Source organism: Ophidiomyces ophidiicola (genome assembly GCF_022830035.1).
Source record: "Ophidiomyces ophidiicola strain CBS 122913 chromosome Unknown scaffold_38, whole genome shotgun sequence".
NCBI lineage: Eukaryota > Fungi > Ascomycota > Eurotiomycetes > Onygenales > Onygenaceae > Ophidiomyces > Ophidiomyces ophidiicola.
Genome location: NW_026054678.1, coordinates 100067 through 123764, shown reverse-complemented (window position 1 = coordinate 123764; position 23698 = coordinate 100067). Strand labels below are relative to the sequence as shown.

The 23698-nt window shown below is 47.9% G+C and overlaps 9 protein-coding genes across 9 annotated transcripts; 5 read left to right on the top strand and 4 right to left on the bottom strand.

Moving 5' to 3' along the window:
- Positions 1 to 87: 87 nt before the first annotated feature.
- On the bottom strand, positions 88 to 1803 carry LOZ57_006276 (uncharacterized protein; the record flags this gene model as incomplete). Its single annotated transcript, XM_049255296.1, has 4 exons — positions 88 to 276; positions 365 to 802; positions 875 to 1340; positions 1400 to 1803. The coding sequence occupies 4 exons, from the start codon at positions 1801 to 1803 to the stop codon at positions 88 to 90; spliced, it is 1497 nt and encodes a 498-aa protein (XP_049105765.1).
- A 3104-nt stretch (positions 1804 to 4907) lies between these two features.
- LOZ57_006275 (uncharacterized protein) lies at positions 4908 to 6974 on the top strand (the record flags this gene model as incomplete). Its single annotated transcript, XM_049255295.1, has 7 exons — positions 4908 to 5067; positions 5122 to 5233; positions 5310 to 5436; positions 5502 to 5890; positions 5944 to 6038; positions 6101 to 6472; positions 6553 to 6974. The coding sequence occupies 7 exons, from the start codon at positions 4908 to 4910 to the stop codon at positions 6972 to 6974; spliced, it is 1677 nt and encodes a 558-aa protein (XP_049105764.1).
- Positions 6975 to 7767: 793 nt separating this feature from the next.
- On the bottom strand, positions 7768 to 9258 carry LOZ57_006274 (uncharacterized protein; the record flags this gene model as incomplete). The annotated part of the gene is made up of 4 exons (XM_049255294.1): positions 7768 to 8835; positions 8884 to 9093; positions 9142 to 9170; positions 9222 to 9258. The coding sequence occupies 4 exons, from the start codon at positions 9256 to 9258 to the stop codon at positions 7768 to 7770; spliced, it is 1344 nt and encodes a 447-aa protein (XP_049105763.1).
- A 4470-nt stretch (positions 9259 to 13728) lies between these two features.
- On the top strand, positions 13729 to 15708 carry LOZ57_006273 (uncharacterized protein; the record flags this gene model as incomplete). Its single annotated transcript, XM_049255293.1, has 1 exon — positions 13729 to 15708. The coding sequence occupies one exon, from the start codon at positions 13729 to 13731 to the stop codon at positions 15706 to 15708; it is 1980 nt and encodes a 659-aa protein (XP_049105762.1).
- Positions 15709 to 16588: 880 nt separating this feature from the next.
- TPI1 (triosephosphate isomerase) lies at positions 16589 to 17666 on the top strand (the record flags this gene model as incomplete). The annotated part of the gene is made up of 6 exons (XM_049255292.1): positions 16589 to 16626; positions 16715 to 16994; positions 17061 to 17135; positions 17195 to 17307; positions 17372 to 17586; positions 17638 to 17666. 6 exons carry the CDS (start codon positions 16589 to 16591, stop codon positions 17664 to 17666), a joined length of 750 nt encoding a protein of 249 aa, XP_049105761.1.
- A 194-nt stretch (positions 17667 to 17860) lies between these two features.
- On the bottom strand, positions 17861 to 19263 carry MDM10 (Mitochondrial distribution and morphology protein 10; the record flags this gene model as incomplete). The annotated part of the gene is made up of 2 exons (XM_049255291.1): positions 17861 to 19110; positions 19167 to 19263. The coding sequence occupies 2 exons, from the start codon at positions 19261 to 19263 to the stop codon at positions 17861 to 17863; spliced, it is 1347 nt and encodes a 448-aa protein (XP_049105760.1).
- Positions 19264 to 19587: 324 nt separating this feature from the next.
- MRT4 (mRNA turnover and ribosome assembly protein) lies at positions 19588 to 20383 on the top strand (the record flags this gene model as incomplete). Its single annotated transcript, XM_049255290.1, has 2 exons — positions 19588 to 19784; positions 19846 to 20383. The coding sequence occupies 2 exons, from the start codon at positions 19588 to 19590 to the stop codon at positions 20381 to 20383; spliced, it is 735 nt and encodes a 244-aa protein (XP_049105759.1).
- A 649-nt stretch (positions 20384 to 21032) lies between these two features.
- LOZ57_006269 (uncharacterized protein) lies at positions 21033 to 22483 on the bottom strand (the record flags this gene model as incomplete). Its single annotated transcript, XM_049255289.1, has 4 exons — positions 21033 to 21754; positions 21799 to 21961; positions 22018 to 22145; positions 22222 to 22483. The coding sequence occupies 4 exons, from the start codon at positions 22481 to 22483 to the stop codon at positions 21033 to 21035; spliced, it is 1275 nt and encodes a 424-aa protein (XP_049105758.1).
- Positions 22484 to 23024: 541 nt separating this feature from the next.
- Positions 23025 to 23384, top strand: MRPL51 (39S ribosomal protein L51, mitochondrial; the record flags this gene model as incomplete). Its single annotated transcript, XM_049255288.1, has 2 exons — positions 23025 to 23029; positions 23093 to 23384. The coding sequence occupies 2 exons, from the start codon at positions 23025 to 23027 to the stop codon at positions 23382 to 23384; spliced, it is 297 nt and encodes a 98-aa protein (XP_049105757.1).
- Positions 23385 to 23698: the final 314 nt, after the last annotated feature.

Sequence of the window (23698 nt, the reverse complement as noted above, 5' to 3'; positions counted from 1 at the left end):
TAAAAGACACCCTAAGTCTCCTTAGCTCCAAGTGCCTCGGGGCAGCAAGTCTATGAAAAGGAATAATTCCTAGCCCTGGCTGGCCCTTTAGACATTCGCTGGAGTCTCCTCATGAGCGGGTCTATCAGACTCGTGGGTCTTCTCAAATACGCTTGCAGTAGCAAGTTCTCGCTCCTCAATCGCTTTGGCATACATCTCCTCTTCCTCTTCAGTCGCGCCGTAGAAACGAACTGCTACCTTTTCTCCAAACGCGGCATTGATATCTTCCAGGCTCCTCTGCTTTGTCTCTGGGTACAAAAAATACACACCTGTAAGATGCAAGGCTGTGGGAAATATCAGAACAAAAGAACTTCCATTTTATCACATCCAGGGCAATGGGCCCCGCAACAAGAACAATAATTGTAGCTGAAAAGGTCCCAACCATGCCCAAGGCCATGCCCTGGCTGCGAGTTTGTGTAGGGAAAATTTCGGAAAGGTAGAGGAATTGTGTAGCGTCGATGAAGGTGGACCAGAAGAAAATAAAGAGAAAAAGGAAGAATACGGCAGCTTTTTGACCGGCTGCGTTATCTGTTCCTAGGTAGACTGCCTGAGTCCAGCATTCCATGACAAGGCAAAAGAGGAGGCCGCTGAGCCCGGTAAGAAGGAAAAATCGGCGACCTAGACGGTCGACAAAGAAGGCGGTGAACACATTGCCCGGGAATGATGCAGTGACCCAGAGTGCTGAGAGAAGCAGAGGCATGAAAGTCTTCATCCCAAGAGAAGCGTAGAGAAGAACACCATAGTTGGCAATGACAAGAACTCCCTTTTGAAATAAATGTGTTGTTAGAATCCAGTGATATCAAAATGAAATGCACAGAAGAAAAAATAGGCTTACAGTGAATTGATTTCCAAACATCAGTGCGAACCCGACAAAGGCTCGGCGACGATTGGGACCAGTCTTGAATAGATCCCATCTTCCCGTATTTTGCTTAATTTCGCGGTCAAGCTCTAGCTGTTTCTTCATCTGAAAGTACTCTTTCTCAGCAGAGATGTTATTCGGATCGTCAGCGGTACGATGCAACCGAATTAAGACTGCATGAGCTTCTTCATGTCGGCCTTTCTCTAGAAGCCACCGTGGGGAGAAAGGAAGCCACGGGGATCCGATAAGCAGAAGAATAGCCGGGGCTGCCTGAAAGGCCAACGGGAACCTCCATGCAAAGGATGTCATGTTCCCATTAGCGGATAAAAAGTAGCACCCAAAGCCAATCCAAGATGCTAATGAGTAGCCGACTGCGAACATGATGCCGTGCATAGAAACCATGAAACCCCGTGAGCTTGGAGCGGATGCCTCTGCTTGATACCTGGAAAGATTGCTTAAGTTAGAAAATTAACAGAATAATGAATAACGCATATCACATACATAGGAATACCTGTAATTAAGATACCGATGCCAAATCCAGCAATAAAGCGAGCAACCAAAAACATAGCCATATTTACAGACCCTGCGCAGAGAGCAGCTCCAATGATGAGAATGACAGATCCCAGTTGTAGAGAACGCAATCTTCCATAACGATCAGCCGACCAGGAGACAAATGCACATCCGAAAGCAGAACCAGCAGAGTTAAGGCCGTTCATAGCGCCAATCAGAGTAGAGGTTTTATCGTAACCCGGCTCGCCCTGCATGGCGAGCTGGAAGTCTTTGTAAAAGCTTGGCTGGCCAATGGTTGAACTGATAATGGCCATCCCATAGCTACAAGCTGTGGAGCCTAGGGCAACAAATATCACGACCGCAAGGTTGAAGACATTTGGAACAAGTTTACCCATGGTTGCAATTGAACGCAAGGGTCAGTGAGTGGATCAGTGACACCAGATCAGTGCAAGGTGAAAATAGAAGGAAAAAGAAGGGAGCACATCAGATGCTGACTGAACGAAGGACGGCAGACACATCTTAAATGGATAAAATGCTAGCGCTTCACCTTGCTCCTGGCAACTGTCCCCCACCCAGCATCAGGTCACAATGGAATTGCCGAGTAGAGCTCTGGACTACAGAGCAATGAATTGGCGCTTGAAGAGGTACAGCATCCTACTTGAGACAGATAACCGGAGGTTTGGGAGGGGGACTTTGGCTTGCCTCGGGTGTCAATGCTGTTAGATCATGTCAAGTCAACGGCCTATTAACTCTAACCAAAGACGAGGGAGCAAATACAGAACAAATGGCATTGGGTTTGCTCAAACAACGCCCTCAAGCTTTGACGAAGTAGCCAAGCACCATTTCCATATCGGCAACCCGTCATAAAGCCTTCAACCTAATTGTGCATATGGGATGCGGAGAAAACGTGGGCAAATGCAGGGATTGACAACAGTTCAGCAAAGCTTGAAGAAAGCTTGCAGCCTTGAGGGAGGGGAACGAATCAGGCAGAGAGCCGCTATTGACGGCTCCTGACTTGCAAATCGGGGATCTAGATGCTCTAATAAGGTCGCGGCCAGCATATTCTCCATTGCTTGATCACGGCTTAAAGAAGCTTCCTTCAAACGTTATGCCCCATCCTCCCGCTCCCCCTCGGCAAGGTGGGCGAATGAATAACAACGATGGATTCTATCCGAACAAGTGTCCGTAGTATCCAGATCATCGGGAACACGCGAAGGAATGGGCCGAAAGGGAAGGTATGGGGAAACTGGAGAAGCTTGAATACATCAACAAGATGGGCCAAAGCAAGCTAGGATAGCTCCAGCCGTGGAGCCCGGCCCAACGGTTGCTCTTATCTCCATATTACTACCGGTAGCAATATGGAGCCGCTCTCAAGTGGAGGGCGCCGGTTGATGGCGACTCCTCATTCTATCCTTCACGGCGGGACAGGAGACGCTGAGGGGGCAATTGCAGTGGCTGAACCAGCCAAAACGTGCCAGTAGCCGAGGAGCTACCAAAGCTTGGTTCAGTAAGAGCCGAAGTGGTCTTTTTGCACCCATTAAAATGGGATTGATGATACATTTTGAGGTCTGTTCTCATTGGACAAGTTGCCGAGCTTGATCGGCGACGGTGTTATGCGCTGCTGGGAGGTCGGCCGGCGATAGCTGTGATGCCGAACACACAGACCACGGTTGGCAAGTTTGGGGATGTTTGCTCAGGGGCCGTGTTTGCCTGCACTGCAAACATTCGGATAACAGCCAATTACTGTCACGCATCTCGAAGCTGACGTACAGCCAATGAGAGGCACCGCGCGCCGGTTGCACATGATCAAGCTAGGGCTAGGGCACCTCCCTATCGGGCTAGCGGAACCCACTTCCGCCTAGTGTATGTAGCTTGGCGCCGCGCACATGAGTGGGGCCCGGCCACGCGCTGGGAATCCTTCGGCCGGGACCAGGCCGGTTGCAACGAGCCACAAGCGATGCGCGACATCCAGCGGTCGTGGAGCGACGAGTGCTTGAGGGAGCTTGGGTGACAGTCTCCCGTTCTGAAGATGCCCACAGAAAGCGGAGGCCTTGCTAATTATAATTAACCACTACTTACCCATGGTGCAGCATACGTACTCGCAGCACACTGAACATCAGGCAGTGGATCCGCAAGACTGGAGGGAGGTATCTAAGGTCTCACTATCAAGTATCCATCGGGAAGCAAACTCAATTCGAGTGTTTTGAGGATCCTTCGTTTCGGTGCAATAATAATATTAAAATGGCAAACACGAAGGCAACCGTTGGACTTTATGCGCCAGTGACGCTCTCGAATCCTACCATTTTCCAAGGCCTGTCCACTATTGAGAGTGCGAAATCGCGCCGTGTACTCCATATGGAGTAGTATTTAGCTGCCGGCTGGAATTTGCGATTGCATACGTGTATCACTGCGCTTCCTTTTGCGTCCGCGCGCCGTGAGTAGATACACTCAGACTCCATAGTGGAAGCGTATACGGAGTACGGTTGACCGTTTGTTCTCAAGGATGCACTGGCCGCTCTGCAGCTTCTCTCCTACAGCTCAATAATACTAGCAATCGTGCACCATCGGAGATTGCCTGCAACTGCAGTTGCCAAATCACATTCAAAAGCTTGTTGCTGTCCCTTGTGCCCGTCTAGAGACCGACGTGTAGAGAGGTGACCAGGGTGCGACGGACCCTGAAGGACAGGGCATTCACACCCCCGAAGGTCCTATGATCAAAATGCGCGCATTGAATGAACGGCTTCGGTTCCGCGTAACAGCCCTGCGCAATTGAGGGCTGTAACATCATATTGTCTTGGTCTGCTGAGGAAAGATAAAGCCGCTGGGGGAATTTGATTGTGACTAGCGGACCGCCAACAAGCGCTAAATCTGCGGGGGCCGTAGAGATGCTGCAGGAGAAGCAGTGCTTGTCTGTATATCTCAACAGGGTACGGAGTAGGCCATGATGCGTCCTACAGTAGTAGTATGCACGCCCTTCTATCCTCTGTATACATACTCGGCATCCAGAGTGGCAAATTGAGGCGTTTCGACGCCTTGATATCGAAGCACCCCACCCCGGTCAGACACAACCGATACAGATTGAAGATACTGTAGATAGGCTTTCGCAGAATCTTCTTGTCCCGTTTCATCTTCTGGTTTCGAACTTTGCAGGCGGTCCGCCTCCTTTTTGTTGGCGCACGCAACCTTGGCGCCAATGATGCCATTCCGTTGAGACTCGGTGAGGCAGATCGCCTGCTTCCTTGCACCGGCCGGCGTGCTCATTTGACGGTGTGGTTAGCCTTTGGCTGATCGCTGGAGCACCCCCAAGCTTGGTGCTACTGTTTCCACCTGGGGGTCACAATCCGTATACAATGCATCACGTTTCCCCGATGGTATATTTATAGGACTCTATCTTCCCCCGCGGTTCTTCTGGCAGATAGTCTAGGAGGAGGGTCTCCTGCCGTCTACTTAAAATCTTTTCTGTGCCCCCGTATGTCCAGTCGCTGCGCCCGTACCCATCATGGCTGCCAAAGGTACGGACACCGACGGCCTGTCGAAGCTCAACTCGCGCGAGCATGTCGAGCATGGGTCGCTGCCGGGCGGCGATGCCGGTGAAACCTCATCGGCACCCCTACACAGAAAACTGAAGTCACGGCATCTGCAAATGATCGCCATCGGAGGTATGCTCGATCCTCACACTGTGCTTCCCACCTTACCTAACGGTTGACTACCAGGCATCATCGGCCCTGGTCTCCTTGTCGGCTCTGGAAATGCCTTACATCTTGCGGGACCTGCAGGAATCCTGATCAGTTTCTCGTTTGTTGGCATCATCGTCTTCTTTGTCATGTCTGCCTCGCCCTCCTAGGGCTGATAGCCCATGTTACTCCACGGGTGGCAGCCAGCTAATGCCATGTTCTTTCAGGCAAGCCCTCGGAGAGTTAGCCACACTTATACCCGTAACAGGCTCCTTTACGGACTATTCAGCCCGATTTGTTGATGATTCCTTGGCTTTTGGCCTCGGCTGGGCTTATTGGTATCTGTGGGTGACTGTAAGAGACACCATTCGCTCCCCCTGCTCAGTAATGTCCTTCTCAACGAATCGCCTCATTTGCAGGTCCTAGCCAATGAATACAATGCGCTGTCCCTTGTAATGGGATATTGGACGCAGGTTGTCCCACCGTGGGCATGGATTTTGATGTACTGGTTTCTGTTCCTTCTACTGTCTCAACTGGGTATCTTGGTCTTTGGAGAGGTCGAGTTTTGGCTAGCATTGTATGAGACTCCTCCCTTTCATCTTTGGGAGATTCAATTAATGCTTCCCAGGATTAAAATAATTTCACTTACGATCTTTTTCATCCTGGCCATTGCCATCAGCAGCGGTGGAATTGGTGGTCGCACCATTGGGTTCAAATATTGGGAAGACCCAGGGGCGTTCGCAGACTCTATAAATGGAGTTGCACGAACCTTCGTCATAGCAGGAACCCTTTATGCAGGAACCGAAATGTGAGTAGCACTGTATGCTCCAACACTAAGCATCAGCTTTCTAACAGAAACAGGGTGGGTATCACCGCTGGCGAGTCTTCTGACCCTATGAGAGCAGTCCCTCGTGCGATTAGACAGGTCTTTTGGCGTATATTAATCTTCTACGTCGGTAAGTTCGCTCTTACCTAGCCATCTTCGAGACGAGCTTAGTATTAACTTTCACCAATACAGGAATGATGTTTTTTATTGGAATTCTTATGCCATACAATGACAAGCGCCTTCTTGCATCTGGCTCCAAGACCGCACAGTCACCGCTTACGATTGCTCTGACCGATGCCGGCATAGTCCCGGGTGCGCACCTGATTAACGCCTTAATTGTTATATCCGTAATATCAGCAGGCAACAGTTCGCTATATGTTTCTTCACGTACACTGATGTACCTGGGCCGCACGGGAAAAGCTCCAAGTTTTCTCGGCCGAACCAACAAACGGGGCGTACCGTGGGTTGCACTACTCACATCCAATCTATTTGCTTGTATTGCATTTTTGTCGCTATCTTCAAGCGCAGGGAGAGTCTACAGTGCTTTGATCACTTTATCTGGTGGTAAGAAATCCGCTACATCTTGAAATATTCTGTTTCCTATGGACACCCCTTGAAATTGAACAGTTACTAAGATGGAATAGTGTCAACCTTCTTGGTCTGGGCCACCATTTGCATCACGCACATCCGATTCAGAAATGCTCTTGCTCTGCAGGGAGAGGACCCTGCAAGCCTTCCTTTCAGAGCCGCTCTTTACCCTTACGGAACCTACTTTGCGCTCGCGGCCAACGTGGTCCTCATCTTTTTCCAAGGATACACGGCTTTTGTAGGCACGTTCAAACCTGTCGACTTCGTTATAAACTATGTTCTCTTGCCAATATTTGTCATCTTCGTTGTGTTCTGGAAATTCTACAAGAAAACAGTGTTCGTGAAACTTGCCGATATGGATATCTGGACGGGACGAAGGGCACTCAGCGAGATTTCTCCCGAAGAAGAGGAGGACAACCCGGAGACGAACAAAGGGAAGTTGATATGGAAGAAGATTAAAAACATATTTGTTGGTTAGCTGCGGTCATTATTTTTGGAATACGAAGTAACGTCAAGGCACAATGTATACAGCCACGCTGACTGCATCATCATCGCAAGCTTGCGGGTCTTATCTCAACATATGGATTTTTCATTCTGGGGATCAATAATGCCAATGACTATGCCTTCCTACACCTCAGCCTGGGCTCCTATTTCAGCCTCGTATGCGCCATTTATTTTGCTTGTACATGTTTGATTTCGGGCCATATTATTGGGACGAGCTGGTAGAAAGGAGCGATGCCATGCCATAGCCAATATGGGGAATACTTGGATATATGCCTTCAGGATTCGCGCACGAACCTAAATTCTTTGAGATGGCTTCGTATGTACGGAGTATGGGGATGCTAGGCACTGTGCGCTATGTCGAGCCGATTAGACGCTTGGAGCACCGTGCATTCAAGCCTTCTCCAGAACCCATATTGAAAGGAACACCTTGGCTCCGAGCACCCGCGCCGTGCCGCGTTTTAGCGGCAAGAGTTAACTAGGCCGGCCAAGCACCCCTCATTTTCAGGTGGCCTCTTCCGGCCACGTCTACTCGTACGATCTCGCCTTGCGCAGCCGGCAAATGAGCAGCAATGAGAGGAGACTAGCTTCTCTAGCAGGTAAACCAAGATTGGTCATTTTCGCTACAAAGTACGCCTTATATTTCTAACGCACGTGTATAAAACTATGTTATTGGAAACCCCCACGCCTTGCCGTCTGGCTGTGGGTCGAATTATGCCGGGTATTCCATCCCGCAGCTTCGGCTCCAGACACTTCTCATTGGCCCCGTATCATGGGATAGTTGGCTGGCACCAAGCATGCAAATGCCGCCTGGGATAGTACGCAGCGATACACTCCCTCCATTCCATATCCTGGGGCGTAGTTCCATCTATCGCCATATCAAACTGGCGTATCGTCGTGGCGAATGCTATGTATAACTCGCACCAAGCCAGGTTTGTCCCAAAGCACATTCGCGGCCCTCTACTAAACGGAACCAACCAATGGTCAAGATTCGCAGAGTCAGGTTGTTCCAGCCAGCGGTCTGGGGTAAAACTCAAAGGATCTTTGAATTTTTCCTCGGAAAAGTGAACATGGAGTATGGCCATGCCGACTATCGCGCCCGCAGGAATCTTTTGACCGGATATCATAGCACCCGAGCTAGGAACAACACGTGTTAGTGATACGCCGGACGGGATATGCCGTAGGGATTCCTTAATAGTTGCTGTAAGGAGTGGCAACGTTTCCAAGTCTTCTAAAGAAGGAGGACTCGATATGTCAGGCCATACAGCTAAAACCTCCGATTTTAGTCTGCGGAGAAGCTTCGGCTGATTGAGCAAGTGCCAGTGTCCTATCAATATTGCATCTGCAACAGTGCTTGCACCCGCGAATATCAACGTGACACCTTCTTCCTGCAACTCGTCGTGGTTTGGGAGTGATTTGCTGCGGTGGGCTTCTGGGTTTAACATTTGGTGAAAGATAGTTTGGTGGGGCGCCTCGTCTAGCTTTCGTGGGTCCTGCAGTATTTGATCTAATTGGTCTTGTATTATTGCCCACACGTGGTAAATTCTTGGGGCGAGACTTTTGCTGCCTGGAAGCATCTTCATCATCCATCGGTGTGGTATACTGTAGGCAATTTTACGGATGAGCGGAAAGTTCTTCAAAATCGGAAGGGCACGTAAGCTAGAGTTCATTGCAACTATCAAAGGGTCCGCAAATCCAGGAGAATTCAGAGCGCCCATACAGGTGCCAAAGGTGAAGCACATGATAGTATCGAGAGTAAAGGAGCGGAAGGCGTACAGCAGATCAACCGACTGTCCTGCTGCATTAATATTTGTCATAGACGAGACAAGATGTTTTGCCTGAATTGTTAGTTTTATTAGAAGTAGAAGCATGCTTTCCTTACTTACATTGCGCCATACAAGATATTCGATGTTCAAGATCGCCTTTTTGGAAAACATTGGTTGTAGAACATTCCGCCGCTCTTTCGCGTGATGGTACTTGAGAAGGACGAAGGAGCCAGATCGAATCCCAGGTGTGCCATACAGAGCTTCGTCCTTGTCCCACCGTCGAGCGGCATTGTATATTTCGTGGAACGCTGATGGTCGCCCAAAATGAAGCTAAAAATTTATAAGAGGTACCCGCAATATTGGCCAGGGAACATATACCTCATTGGGGCCAATTCGAACAATGTCACCTGAAAGCTATATGAGAACAAAGGGCTGAAGAATCCAAGTGATGACAATACCATATTGTTTGTGGAGGTCGAAGAGCACCTGAGCCATGGTTTCTTGTAAGTAAACTTCTTTATATGCTTTCCACCAGGTAGTAGCAGCTGCTATGCGAGGCCCGGGAAATTTGTGGAGGGGATGAAAGAAGAGGTTATAAATTATTCGGCACAGTATCAGGCATATTGCGACAAGCAGCACTACCACAAGTCTCAACATGATGAATGCCCCCAACAAATGGAGGCCCGGTGTTTTTTTAAACCTCACAAGGATCAAACGGCGACATCCATCAAAATAGGGTCTGCTTGAAAATGCAGATGGGACCAGAGGTCTAAATATCGGCGTTTACGTTTAACATATTCGGCCATTTATAGTCCCATGCATGGCCAACAGCCGTGGCTGTTCATAAACGAGTGCCCGCTTTGGGAAACCCGGTTGCATGGCCGTAAATTTAGAAAACTGGAACATAGAATATAAAAAGACACCGGGTCGAATGACCGCGGCCGTTTATATGCAAGGTTGATTGGATAGAGCGAACTCGCAGTTAGGCTTTAATTGTGAGTTCCAGGAAAGTGATGCACTGCAGGGTGACACTGGAACGACGAACCTGAGCTAAAACGGCGAACTTTGAATCACAATAAGAATTCTGATTTCTTTAATCATCCGCGGTTAATCGATGGACCACAGTTCTGCTAATATCTGAGGCATAAGATGGGCCGCATTGAAGGCGGTTTTGACAGAAGAAGGCTGGTTAAAAAAAGGGTTGGTATTACTGTATAAGCATTTTATTTCGAATTAGATGGTTCCTTCATCCTATCATGGAATGGTTCAATCTGCAAAAACGATCGCTGCAGGCAGACTCCGTGGTTACAGGTTGATTGGTGGTTTAGGCAGGGCGACAAGTGCGTCCGGCTCGGGTAAACAGTTATCCCCGGATGACTAAGGCCAACCCTCGTAAGCGCTAACCCCAGAGTGGGAAAAACATATCACGTGAAAGACAGGGGCACCTGGAACCGGCGACATCAACCACGGCGACAGCCCATCACAGCCATCGCGGATGCAGCTCATGCTTCCAGGCGCCTTCAGACCTTCTAGACCCTTTCATTAGACTGCGCTCGCCTAGACGGCTGCATCCCTGCCATGCTTCGTTTGAGTTGTCCTATTCGCATGTTTGTACCGATGCTACGCATATTTGGAATTAGTTAGCGAGAGCTGCTCTCCCACCCTTGCAAACGGAGACCAGTTGCCCAACCTCAGTAACAACCCCGCCAGGTGGCCTTGAACTAGGATAAGTACTGCATTTTCGACAAATCTCTGGTGTTAGTTGGGGACCGTTGCTCATCCAAACTTGAGACATATTAAGACTCTTTTGGTCATTGCTTTGTGGCCTGCACAGGCTTGTGTGCATGGGAGCAAAACAGGATCTTGGGCATTTGCAACATCCGGTTGAAGTTCAAATCGCCCGCCATCTGTGTTAATAATGTGCATCACCCCCCATGGAGTAGTTCCTCTGTGTTACCCGCCAACTCAGAGCAGCAGGATGCTCGTGTCATGCAGTGACACATACTAGGTAGCAGATGACTTGAGGTGTGTTGCCCCAAAAAACCGTTAGCTTTCAAACCTTGCTACCAACGTGTTTATGACCCACATCATTACTGGCTGTGAATGGGGAATCTGGGTATCAGCTCTTTAACAAAACCAACACAGATCCTTTACATATACCATCGCCTGTTTGGATATTGGTGTGTGCCTTAGTCGGGAATATACCTGTTACCTATACAATGGCAATGAGTTTATCCAGAGAGACGATATGTTAGGTATAATCGAGACATATTTGGGCTAAATACGGTAAAAATGTTACTATTTCGAATAGAAACTACATCAAGCGTTAGTTTCATCGCTCTGAAGTACGGATTACATACTAGCCAGCGGGGAGCACAAGTAAACGCGGCGAATGGATCTCGATTCCGAGACCCCTTCCCCTGTATGGAATGGTTGCTTATTTAAAAGCGGTAATTAATCTACCTTCCTATTCTCCATATGACTCAGTTAGCTACTCAATTTCAGGGGTGTTGTTTAAAGAATGATTCATCGGTCGCTACCCTGGGATTACTGATCATAGCCAAATATAAGAGCCCAAATGAATGCTGCTCCGAGAACACATAAGCGTTGGAGATATCTTCTTCCTGCTTTTCTCTCTGCTTATAAGCGATTTGAGATAGGACATATCTGCTTTTTTAAATTGTCCGCGTTGCTTCTTGCTTTTTCAACCAGTCCTATTCAGTAAGTCGTATTTGTAATTTTTATTCTGTGAGATAGTGCTGATTTCTCCTATTATTGCTGAAAGGTTTTCTCTCCGCACAGTGGACTTCAGCGACAGTATTTTAGTTAACTGGGTAGCTAAGTGCAACATTTCTTATACATAAGAGAGTGGTAGCACTTACTTGATGGAACGCAAACAAACCCCGTCTGCCCCTGAAACTCAGTCTGACTTACACAGATTAGGGTTGCGGCCCGCAATGGAGTTGCCAATGACCGGCTCGGGCCTGGAGTCAATGCTACCAGAGGCACGCTTTTCAACAAACCAAACCCATCAACATAATTTTCTTCTGTACTCTACTCCTTGTCGTGACTTGGCCTGTGAATACATACACTTGAAACTATTTTCTACAGAACATCTCTGTTGTGTTTGAGACAGACCCTCCATCCATTTCTACTTTGGGTGCTATTCGTCTGTTTCCTAAAAATTGGGACCGGCTCTATCCTAGTCCTATATTTGAAGCGCAGTGACTGCAGGGTCTTAAGTATGAGAGTATCACTAGTCCTGCAGTGGTGTGGTCTTTTAGACGTCACGGCTAAACGACGAAAGGCCTAGAAGCCTGGAACATCAGGTTATTCATGGGAAGATAGGTATGCCATTCTATCCAGAATTATTCCTGTATGAAGCAAAAGAGATAATGATGGTAAGTAAAGCTATAATGTATTGTTACCAGATGCTAACAGGATAAGTTTTTAAGGGGAACTCGCTCATACGATACATTTGGGCCTTATATTTTTCAGAGAGTGTAACTGGTTGGGACTCAGCCTCAGACAAATATCACTTCCTCCTCTAGGAACGCCCTTTAAATTTCCATCTTAAAAGGATTCGGTCGTGCCTCTAACGGAGAAGAAATTCTCTGGGCTACCCTCCGCGATGGGAACCCTACAATGTATCAATTTATCGAAGATGCAACTCCGTATTTTACTCCATACGGAGTGCACCACAAAGATCATTTCCAATAATGCAGTCTGCTGACGAGTGAATTATGCCCCTGGATTGCGCTGCGATGAAGAGAGAATAGCAATTCAATGTCCAATACATAGAGGTCAAGATATGTGTTGGACATGGCATTCTTCGATACTCAGTCTTTCCGGCTCTCCAAAGCCATATTGATTTCAATCCTTCTTATCATCGGCATTCTTCTTTGGTTCAACACACTTCACCCAATGGTTCTTTGGCTCGTCTCCTCCATTGTATATCGGCTTCAAAAACCAAACCTGTCGACCGGGCAGAGCAGATGAGACGATTGTTTTCACTCATAATGTGCATGTTCCCATGGAAAGGGTCCAGCTTGCCATCAGTTCTGCGTGTTTCATGTGATTGGGACCTATGTCCACAAAGATATTGGAACACACAGAGAGTTAGGGAGTCAGGGAAAGGAATAAGAATAATTTACCTAATTTAAACAATTTTTGTGAAATAAGGAATGAGGCTCTCAACAGGCCTTTCAACCACATCATGACTTACTACCTCAATGATACCGGCACATCAGTAGTGCCAGCCTTCCAAAGGAACCTGAGCAAGCGGCCGCTGTTAGTAATCCTTGCCATGTTGGTGTTACTATAAGGCAGGCCAAGGCTGAATGAGAATAGGCAGAAGTTGTAATATTGATCTAGGGGCCAAAACTTCGGCGACCGTACTCCATACGGAGTAACTACTCCGTGCTCCGGGCTGTCCTTGCACCACAACAGGGCGCAGTGGGGCTACCGGCCTGCGCCCCAGCCTCGCCAACCAGACCGCAGCAAACCATAGACCGCCGGACCGCGGCGTCTTCTCGTAAGGCAACCATTTTCCCCTCCCCAATGATCAGGCTCTCAACCAGCCTCAGCCTGCCCCTCTCAGATGACCCCGCTCTCCCTGCTGATAAACATACCTTGAGAAAAGGCTGCCTTTTCTTTGAGCCGCATTGTGGAACATTCAGGGTGTTGCGTCAAGAAGGCTGGACGAGGCTTCAACATCCTTGAACAAATACGCCTTGTTTTTCATGTGCGCAGCGTGGACGAGCTGGTCTCTCCAGAGCTATCGCTAACCATGGGCTGTTTTCGAGGCTGTGAAGCCTGCAACCCTGCAGAGCTTCGGCATATTTATTGCCTGCCGGACAACCCTCTGCTCCTATCTTTTAACCAGCGGAGCATCATCACTGCTATTCTCTTGCCCTTATTGCTTATTGATACAGCACCTCCAAAGTACGCGGTTAGGTGGTAGCCATGATGAATGAGGCCTTGGACATGCGGATCCCCATGCCGCCTCCTCGATTTCCACACCCGCCGGTCGACGCCTCGCACAGACCTAGCAGCCATATACATCATCTTGCTCATCCGCAAGGCATAGACAGTATTAACAATCGGCTACAAAGACTCAGCTTTGATCCTAGACTAGAACGGAAACAATCTCAGCGGGACCATAGTGCCTTTGATGATGACAGTAGCGAAGATGAGGATCCAGGACAAGAAGAGCGGTATCAAGGGTGGTCGCTATACCGTGCTTCGATCCCCAACCAAGACCCAGATTGGTCGCAAGCTACTAGGTCGAAGATGAACTTGGGCCAGGATGAACTAAGTAACCTTGTGAAGGAGCAAAAGAAAGCAAACGTCGCGAAGACGTATAACAATTTAGGCCGCATTAAACGAAGACAAGTTGATGGCCTGATTGAAGGATTAAAACGAAAAGATGGCCGGTTCAACTACAATGTTGTTTACATCCGCATCACCACAAAAGAAGCCAGCCGCCGAGGGCTAGTCAGAAACTTCGTCACAACTGCCATCAACCTGGTTCTCGAGAAAACAATTAAGCCTGGGGCTTCGCTATCACCCCGAACTTCACGCAACGAAACTACATACTTTCAAGAAGAGCCTCCATTCGAGCCCAGACAAGGACTATCCCCTGCTAATCCACAGTTTCAGGGCAGCCGAGAAGGCCCACCACCCCGGCATCCTGCGCCGGGGAGTGATCTTGTCACCATCCAGCGTCAACAGACCGCTCCACGGCCTCCCATGGTCCAAGGACACCCCCAATCGAATATATTTTATGGGTCACACGCTGAACCTCACATACAGCCCATACAGCAGCAGCAGCAGCAACCGAACGAACACCCCAGACCATATGCACACCCACCTCCACAGTCCCAACCTGCACCACATCATCCACCACCCCTGCAACCTCCGCCCCATCCCCATCCTCAGCAGCAACCACAATATGCTCCACCTCCCCAGAACCGAAGCTTTCCACCGACCGAGCAATCGAGCCAAGTTCACGCGCCGGCGGGTCTACCCGTTATAAACGGCCCACCACCGCAACTCCAGTCAAATATACCCCTGCCCGCATTTGCTAGCCCTGTGTCCAGGCAGAATTACATGCCACAAGTTCCTGAAAAGACACCTCAGATGAAACAAATCAACACCCGCCCCCAGATAATTAACCTGGGGAAAACAGGTTCGCGAAATGAAACGCAGTGTGTTGATCAATGGCCTGAGGTTGATAGTAGCAATGCGGATGATGCCTCTGACCTCTTTGAATTTCCCGATGACTCGTCAGAAACGGATGGTTCTTTTATAGTGGAGGATTTCAGGAATGGTAAAGGCAACCAAGAAGGTGGATCACGCCATTCATCGAAGAGTAGGGGCGAACATGAGAAGTCCTATCGAACCCACCGTCGCCCAGCTCCAAAATACCCAGCCAACGTTGGCTCACGAACACGAGACAGCTTACAGGGACGTGGTGAAGTGGATTTGATTCCAGCAAAAAGCACACGGAAAAGTGATATGACACGCTCTGCTTCAGTTTCACATCCTCGTCGCCCTCCGTTGAGAGTGGTATATGATACCTGCTCTCCATCAGTATCTACTTCCACAACTGGACAATCTTCATTTCGATATCCAGAAATAACTGAACATATTCTTCGGGACAGGCAACGAGAACGGGATGAAATGGAGCGTCAGAGGGAGCCATTTTGGAAAACGCGCCCCGATACAAAAGAAATCAACTTTCAACTTCCCAAGCGGAACGCTGGTTCCCGTGAGTCAAACCTAGACCCAGTTCAGCGGCCCCAACCTCCGCGAACTAGCCTGGAAGAATACGATCAGCTTGATCGTATGAAACGATTCCAGCAAGAGCGCCATTCTAAGCTGGAAGCTCCTCGCCATCGCGAGCTGGGGTACAATGGGGCGCAACGCCGCCCCCATTGGTGAATCTTTTATATTCTTTTTATTCTCTTATATTCTGTATACGCTTGATTTCGCCATGAAAACATTATTTCGGGGAAATATGTATACCACTGTAATGAGTAGGACTTTTTGATGGGACTCTCCTTTATTTTGGAAAAGAAACGGTCGTTTTCTTGAACTCCTTTTTTTTTTTTTCTTTTCTCACATCAGCCCGTTCTGATATAATATTATTTTGCTCGCAATTCTTGAAAAGGGATCCATATACCTTTACAAGGAAAACAGGGTGCTGTATTGGAATCGTTTTCAACAAAACAAGGGGTTTCCCGGCTTCTTGTTGGATGGTTTCATATACAAACGGAGTTCTTGTTGCGTTTCGTTTTCAACACAGACCGCTTCTAGGGAATCTTTTCGTTTTGAAGACACGTCTACCATAGCCAGATTATGTTTCGCATGTATTCATGCTCCCAGTATGTATGTACAATTTTTCTCTGCTATTTTTATGCCGCATTTTCATGGCTCCTTTTCAGCAATTTGCTAAATTGAAAAATCTGTACCACATTGACACCTGGTAAGGGGTCGAGGGCATCGGAACATTGTGAGCAAGAATCGCAGTTAAATATATAAAGCCAAAGGGCGTTCGGCAGCTGGCATCGCGAGGGTATTGTAGAGTTTATGTTAGTCGTAGTAAGCAAAGGTGGTGTGGTGAGCGGGCTGAATGCGCAGGTGATGCTTGGCGCGCTCCCGAGTTCTGCCGCCCGTGTACTCCGTAGTTGCCCCTCCCCCGCCATGAGAAGCCCAATTCAACGGACAGCAAAATTTCACCAGAAAAAATCAAAGGCCTCTCATCTTTTAGCACCACTTCTTCCAGAAAATTAACCTTGACCACCGACCCAATTCAGCAATCATGGCTCGCAAATTCTTCGTTGGCGGCAACTTCAAAATGTAAGTACTCCGTAGCCGCAACACTCCTCGCGCACAAGGGTACCAGAAATCTCGCCCATTCCACTAACAAAACCGTGCCTTTACGCAGGAATGGAACTCAGAAATCCATTACCGATATCATTAACAATCTTAATGCTGCCAACCTTGACCCCAACACCGAAGTCGTCGTCTCCCCGCCTTCCATTTACCTTCTTCTTGCCCGTAGCAAAGCCGATTCCAAAATCGGCGTCGCCTCCCAAAATGTTTTTGATAAGCCAATGGGAGCCTACACTGGTGAACTGAGCGTCGAGCAGCTAAATGAATGTGGTATTGCATGGACATTAGTAGGACACAGCGAGAGAAGAGTTATTCTCAAAGAAGATAACGATGTAAGCCTTTATCACTATTCTAGAGGTTCAATGTCTATTTATGTTGACATCTAATGATCCCCATAGTTTGTTGGACGCAAGGCTAAGTCTGCCATTGACGGTGGACTCGGTGTAATCCTTTGTGTTGGAGAGACCCTCGAGGTACGGTATCTATAGACTCATTCTCTTGGGGCACATTATCTAATATTCGCGCGAAATAGGAGCGTGAGGTTGACAAGACTGTTGAAGTGGTGACAAGGCAGCTGGCAGCGGTCACTTCTAAGATTAGCGAGCAAGACTGGTCTAAGATCGTTGTTGCTTACGAACCTGTCTGGTGCGTTCCTCTGGTTTATCATTTGTCTAAGTTTTCCTCCATTAACGTGATATTGGTAACATAGGGCCATTGGCACCGGAAAAGTCGCCACGACACAGCAAGCCCAAGAAGTTCACGCCGCCATTCGCAAGTATATCGCAGAAAATGTTTCTTCCTCCGTTGCTGAGAGCCTTCGTATCATCTACGGCGGTAGTGTCAGCGAGAAAAACTGCAGGGAGCTTGCAAAAGAAAACGATGTTGACGGGTTTTTGGTTGGTGGTGCTAGCTTGAAGCCTGCCTGTAAGGTCCCTCCCGCCGCCAAACACAAACAAGTCACTAACAATGTTCCAGTTGTTGACATTATCAACGCTCGTCTTTAGACGATAGATAAAAGTACCAGAATGTGCAAACCTTGGCTAATGATCCAGACATACTGGCGACATATTTTGCTGTAACATACCTTAATTTTTGGGTGTATCTTCGTCACTTCTGATAGAAGAGAAAAATACTTACAACACACAGTTTTTTGTGTTGCATACTTGATCCTCCATTGTCAATAGGTATCAGATGTTGTTCATGTCGAATATAGTACAGATACACCAACGCTGGTCCAGCCGTACGTAGTACTACCAGCGGACGGTGAAATGGAGGTAGCTGACGGTCCGAGTCCTACTCCCGCGCTGACTAGGAGGTCTTTTACTCGCCCTTCCCAGAGTACTTTAAAATTTAACGATTGGTCCACTCGAAGCTTTATGACCGAGTCAGATTCGTCGACCACACTAAGAGTGCCACGACCAACATTGTTGGCTGCTGGTGGTGTATAAAGCGGAGATAATAAACCCATCTTTCTTTTGGCCCAGGCGAGATTATCTCTTTGAGACGATTTTCTTTTTCGCCTCCATAATTCACATCCAGCGACCATTTCACTCTCCCAGCTATATACGTTAAACCCAAACCGAGAACTAAATGCTAGGTTCGGTGAGGCGAGAAGCGAATACGTTGTCGAAAGAGAGCCAGTAAGAGGCGTCAAAGTAAGAGTTAAGGTATACGGGAATGTTGATATTGGGGATGGTGCTGGGAGCGCAGGCGATGAGGGAGAGTGTACAGCCTCTGAAGCCGGCGGTAAGGTGGTAAATCGTATGCCCGTAGAAATACCAACGACCGATGAAAGAGGTGAATAGTACATCTCCCCACCAGCAGATATCAGCGAAGCCGATTGAAACGACCTTTTCAAGCGGTTCCCGTCCACCGTGTTTCTAGGGTCGAGTCCGAAATTCCAAAGCCCTTTAAACCCCAACAGAGCATTGTCGGTGCTAAATAAAAGTTCAGCGCTATATTTTCCAGTATCGTGCGATAGCTGGCCAAGGACCGAGGCTTGCGGAATAGACTTGGACAATTGCGTTGCTTGAGTAGAGCATATTGCCAGTGACAATCGAGTTGTAGGAGATAGCCTGCGGAGAAATAAGCCATTCAGGGTTGTAGGAGGGGGTAGGTGCAGTGTGGCATGAAATAGAGATTCTTTTCGTTTATTCTCCCCTATTCCATCATCTTTTACGTTTGCAGTGCTATCCCCAACCCAAATAGGGTCCCAAGGTGCAGGAGCCGAGGGAGGATAGATCTGCTTATATCCTGGTACTAATCTCCGTAAGGGAATTACGGTGCTTCTACTGGGTGTACCACTAAGGGGCAGAGTACTGAAGAGGTAGGATATTGAGCCGTCGATAAGCCCTACTGTGCCCAAGGTATAGGCGGTTGCGAATTGAGGGGTTGAAAGGGACGAAAGATGAACGCGAAACCGTTCAGGGATATAGAAGTCAAGAAGAGCTGAAAAGGCTGAGTTAGTTTCAAATGAGGGCCCATCTCGAAAATAACATGAATACCATTTGCAGTATCTGTGAGCGCAGTGTACGAGTTATTTCGGTTCCAACATGTGGCATCATCAAAGGCAAGCTGGATGTACTCCATGAAATCTAGCATTTTGAAAGATATATTAGACCAAAGGCTTCGGAAGTATCTTCTCACGGAGGATAAACCGTGTAAACATCCGGCTCGATGGCCAAAATATGCTTTTGCGTTGCGAGATTTGGTTACGTCGTCAATTGTCAATAGGTACTCAAATTGCTTATCTAATCATAGCATGGTTCCTGATTTAGACTAGTTCCTTTTTTTTATCAAAAATTCCCAAAAAAAAAGAAGCTTTAACACCGTATCGGCAACCTTCAGCATACTCCCGCTTTGCAGAGATTCGACATTGCCCGAAGGATTTTGAGGCATCACTTATATACCAACAGATCGGTCATAATGCCTGTATCCAAACGGGCAAAAATCGTCCATGAGTCAAAAGTCACCAAGAAATCCCACAAAGAACAGACTCGCCGGCTGCACGCCAACGTACAGGAGGCTGTGTCGAAATATGATTACCTCTTTGTGTTTTCAGTAGATAATATGCGAAACACATACTTGAAAGATGTACGAACGGAATTCTCCAACGATGGACGGTATGTGAATAGCTCCATGTATTTACTTTATACACCAACAGTTACTAATTAATAACACCAGCCTTTTTTTCGGCAAAACCAAAGTAATGGCTGTCGCCCTGGGGACTTCCCCTGAAACAGCTTTTGCTCCAAATCTCGAAAAACTCTCCCCTTTCCTCTCTGGCGCCGTGGGTCTCCTTTTCACCACCCGCTCCCCGCAATCCGTTCTTGACTACTTCTCCTCATTCCACCCCATGGATTTCGCTCGTGCCGGGAATATATCGCCACGCTCGTTCACAATCCCGTCAGGAATCGTATACGCTCACGGGGGCGAAATCCCAGCTGATCACGATGAACCACTGAGCCATACAGTTGAACCAACCTTGCGCAAGCTCGGCGTTCCCACGCGACTAGTGAGAGGCAAGGTGACCTTAGAAATGGAAGGAGGCTACCAAGTATGCAAAGCCGGAGACACACTGGATTCTAAGCAGACTACTTTACTTAAAATATTTGGAATTACGGTTGCAGAGTTCAACGTTGAGATGAAGGCTCAATGGACCAGGGAGACGGGCGAAGTAAAAACTTTCCAGAAAGACGAGAATATGGAGGTCGACAACTAAAAGTTCAATTTTGATATTTCATGATTCGTCATCGCATGCACATGGGAGTTTGGGATTTGGGAGTTTCATGGTGTCGTTTTTCCAATATTATTACTACGGGCGGGGAGGGGTTTCTACCAAATTACTGTGTAGTTATGTGGATATATGTTCTGGTGATACGACAAAATGGATAGAAAGTCGTTACTATCAAACTTGGAACGACGTTTACGGGGGCTCTCTCACGATCGATGGGATCAAGAGTGCTTGGAAGTGCCAAACAGCCTTACCTTAATCTTACCTAGAGCCCCGCGAGGGGGAATGCACCACCTATTCACCCATATTTGCCAGGTCAAAATAATATACATACTTACCCTCATACAAAAACAAGATGAACAAACAATTCATCAAAAATAGTCAAACTGGAAACATATGAAAATGCAAAGCGATGCCGACCAGAGAAAACCCGTCATCGAAAGCAAGTAAGCCTTCAGAAATCCAAACCGCTATGAAGCACGGGAAAGCGAAGGTCGTGTGCCCGGATGTAGCGTAGGAATTCCAGAATAACAAGTCATGGGCGTTGGCGACAATTACCCTGTGATGTATCGGAGAGATGAACAGAATTCGAAGGATACCAACCAACAAACCCTTGAGAACAAAAATGTTCACGTCGTTAATACCTTCGCTTGCTGCGAGGGTCGTCATATTCATCCCCATCGTGGTATCTCTTTCTAGAATGCTCGTCATCACGGCGGCTATACCTATCCCTATCACGGTCACGGTCTCGGTGGCTGTCTCGGTCTCGTCTGTCGCGGTCACGATCACGTTCACGATCTCGATCTCGGTCCCGGTCCCTGTGGCTGTCCCGATCATAAGTGTCCCTAGATCTTACGGGTTCGCGATTGCTACCGGTGACTCCACCACCAGCTCGATCATATCTGGAACCTCCTCGGTAGGATCTATCTTCATAACCTCCACGCCTGTCATCAGAGCCAAAGCCGCCGCTGCGGGCACCACCGGGTCCGGATGGAGCATTTGGGGGAGGCTGTCCAGCACTGATTCCGTTAGGAGGACCACCAAAACCGCTTCTTCCCCCTTGGTATCCAACACCACCTCGTCCTCCAAATCCACGATCGCCTCTGAACCCACCACGAAATCCACCTCTACCTCCAAATCCGCCGCGGAAGCCACTCCCTTGGAAGCCGCCTGGACCAGAAGGAGGACCAAACCCACCAGGTCCCATTGGACGTGAAGGCATTGCCTTTGTGTATCCTCTACCTCCAAGTCCTCCGCCAAATCGTCTTGGTTTCCACCCCTTAACAGTTCGGCCACGTTCAACGTCGACCAAAACCCGTCGGTCCTTGATACGAATACCATCTGTCTCCTTGTATGCCGCTATTAAACGAGTCTCATTGCGTCAGTGATGCCTTCTACATTACCTGTTTCCATGATCTCTAGGAAGGGGGAAAATGGATTGGGGGGGTTATAAGCGCTCAGGAATTCATTACCCTTCATGTCCTTCTCACGTTCATAGACGATAAAGGCGTAGCCCCTATGCTTCTTTTTGGGGTTCTCACTCTGCGGTGCTGCTACAATTCGGATCTAGATAACAACAAATTAGTACTTCTTCAATATTTCATGACTAAACCTATACATACCCTCTCAATGGGGCCAAATCGGCTGAATTCTCTTTCCAAATCACCTTCTTTCACGTCATAACTCAGACGTGATACGAACAATGTCTTGAAAGGATCGCCTCTTATTTGCGGGTCGGAGGCAGGATCGTCTAAGAAAATAATCTGTTAGCACCGTATACTTAGATAAGGATAAGTATTGAAAAGCCTTGAGTAAAAGCTGCATACATTTCTCTAAGCCTTGGCTAAGGAATTTTTCATGCTGTTCCTTTTTCTCGAGCTTCTGTCGTGCCTTTCGTTGAAGCCAACTTTCAGTTGCATTATATGGCACCTCTTCGCTATAGCTTTGAAGGTCATCGAGGTATTGCGCAATGCCACCGATATCACTCGGTTTGATGTCTTCCGGCGCGCGATCAATAGGTTTGAGATACTTGAGCTGCGGACGGGGTGCAAACAGCGCGAGGAGGTTGGCAGGGAGTTTGTCCGTCATTGTCGCGGCATTAATCCTATACGAAGGGTAAAATATAGAATGAGAGCCACGTCCCAGACAAGCCTAGGGCCCTCACAATGATGACTGAAAACACGTCTTCAGACTGCCCGTTGATGGTAGACCTTACCATTCACGTGATGTATGGTGAAGGACTAGTTGGTCCGTTTTAAGTTTAGCGTTTTGTATCGGATTTATATTTACTCCGACGTCCATGAATACAGCCTATCCAGGTTGGGAAAAGTGCGGTGCTGCATTTTCTAGCCAACCACGCTGCTTCAACTTTGCTTCCCCAAAATCTCAGAGATCACTCTCACGCGGGCAAGCAATTTAATCTGAATAGGGTACTGAGAAGGATATTTTTGAATATGCCGATTCAGGCAGTGAGAACATTAGCTTCAAGCCAGGTAAGCATTTTGCCCAAGGTATCTTCAATGAAGAGAGATTTAGTTAACCATGAGCTCAGAATGGCGTCGCTGCATTTATCCTCCAGTGCAAACGTATTGACTTTCACTATTGCGATTGGGCTGGAAGTTCAAGAGGCATGAAGTATGTCATTGCCCGTTTGAAACCTCAACTATTCCTAAGTCCTAATATATGCCTCGTCGACAGCTCTTTTCTTCGCCATTCCCTCCCCAAGTTCGCCGCCGAAAACCCCCAGATTGAGATTCGCATCTCCCCCCGACCACACAAGCACCCGGTTGTCAGGGGTTACTACATAAATGGCCGCGAGAAGGTTATTTGTGTACGAAATCTTGAGAAAGACCAGATCCTTAAGAAAGCAAACATCTTAAAAAATGCCAGTGGAGAGAAACTCAAACTAGTCCGGCAGGCTGTTGCTAGTATGAACCAAAGCATCCGTGGTATCTGGGATCCTTATCACGGGGATATTAAAAAAGTATGATACTTGCTTCTTACATTCCTGAGGCCGTTGTTTGCGTTGGAGTCTGGAGTTTCGTGTGCTGTAACCTTACCATTTCTTCCGAATTCTATGTACTATACGAGAGTTGCATATACGTCTATAGATTATTGCAAATATGAGGTAACGATATGTTGCAGCTCTAATCTTAGTTTTCGACTTGAAGTTAGTCTGGTAGGGGCCGGTCAGGTTACTTATGAGAAACCTATGCTCTTATGAAACATGCCCGAACAGGAAAAATATCAGATACACGCTTAGCCTACGCCATACTGCCCGCTACTCTTTTCCAACTCCGCTCT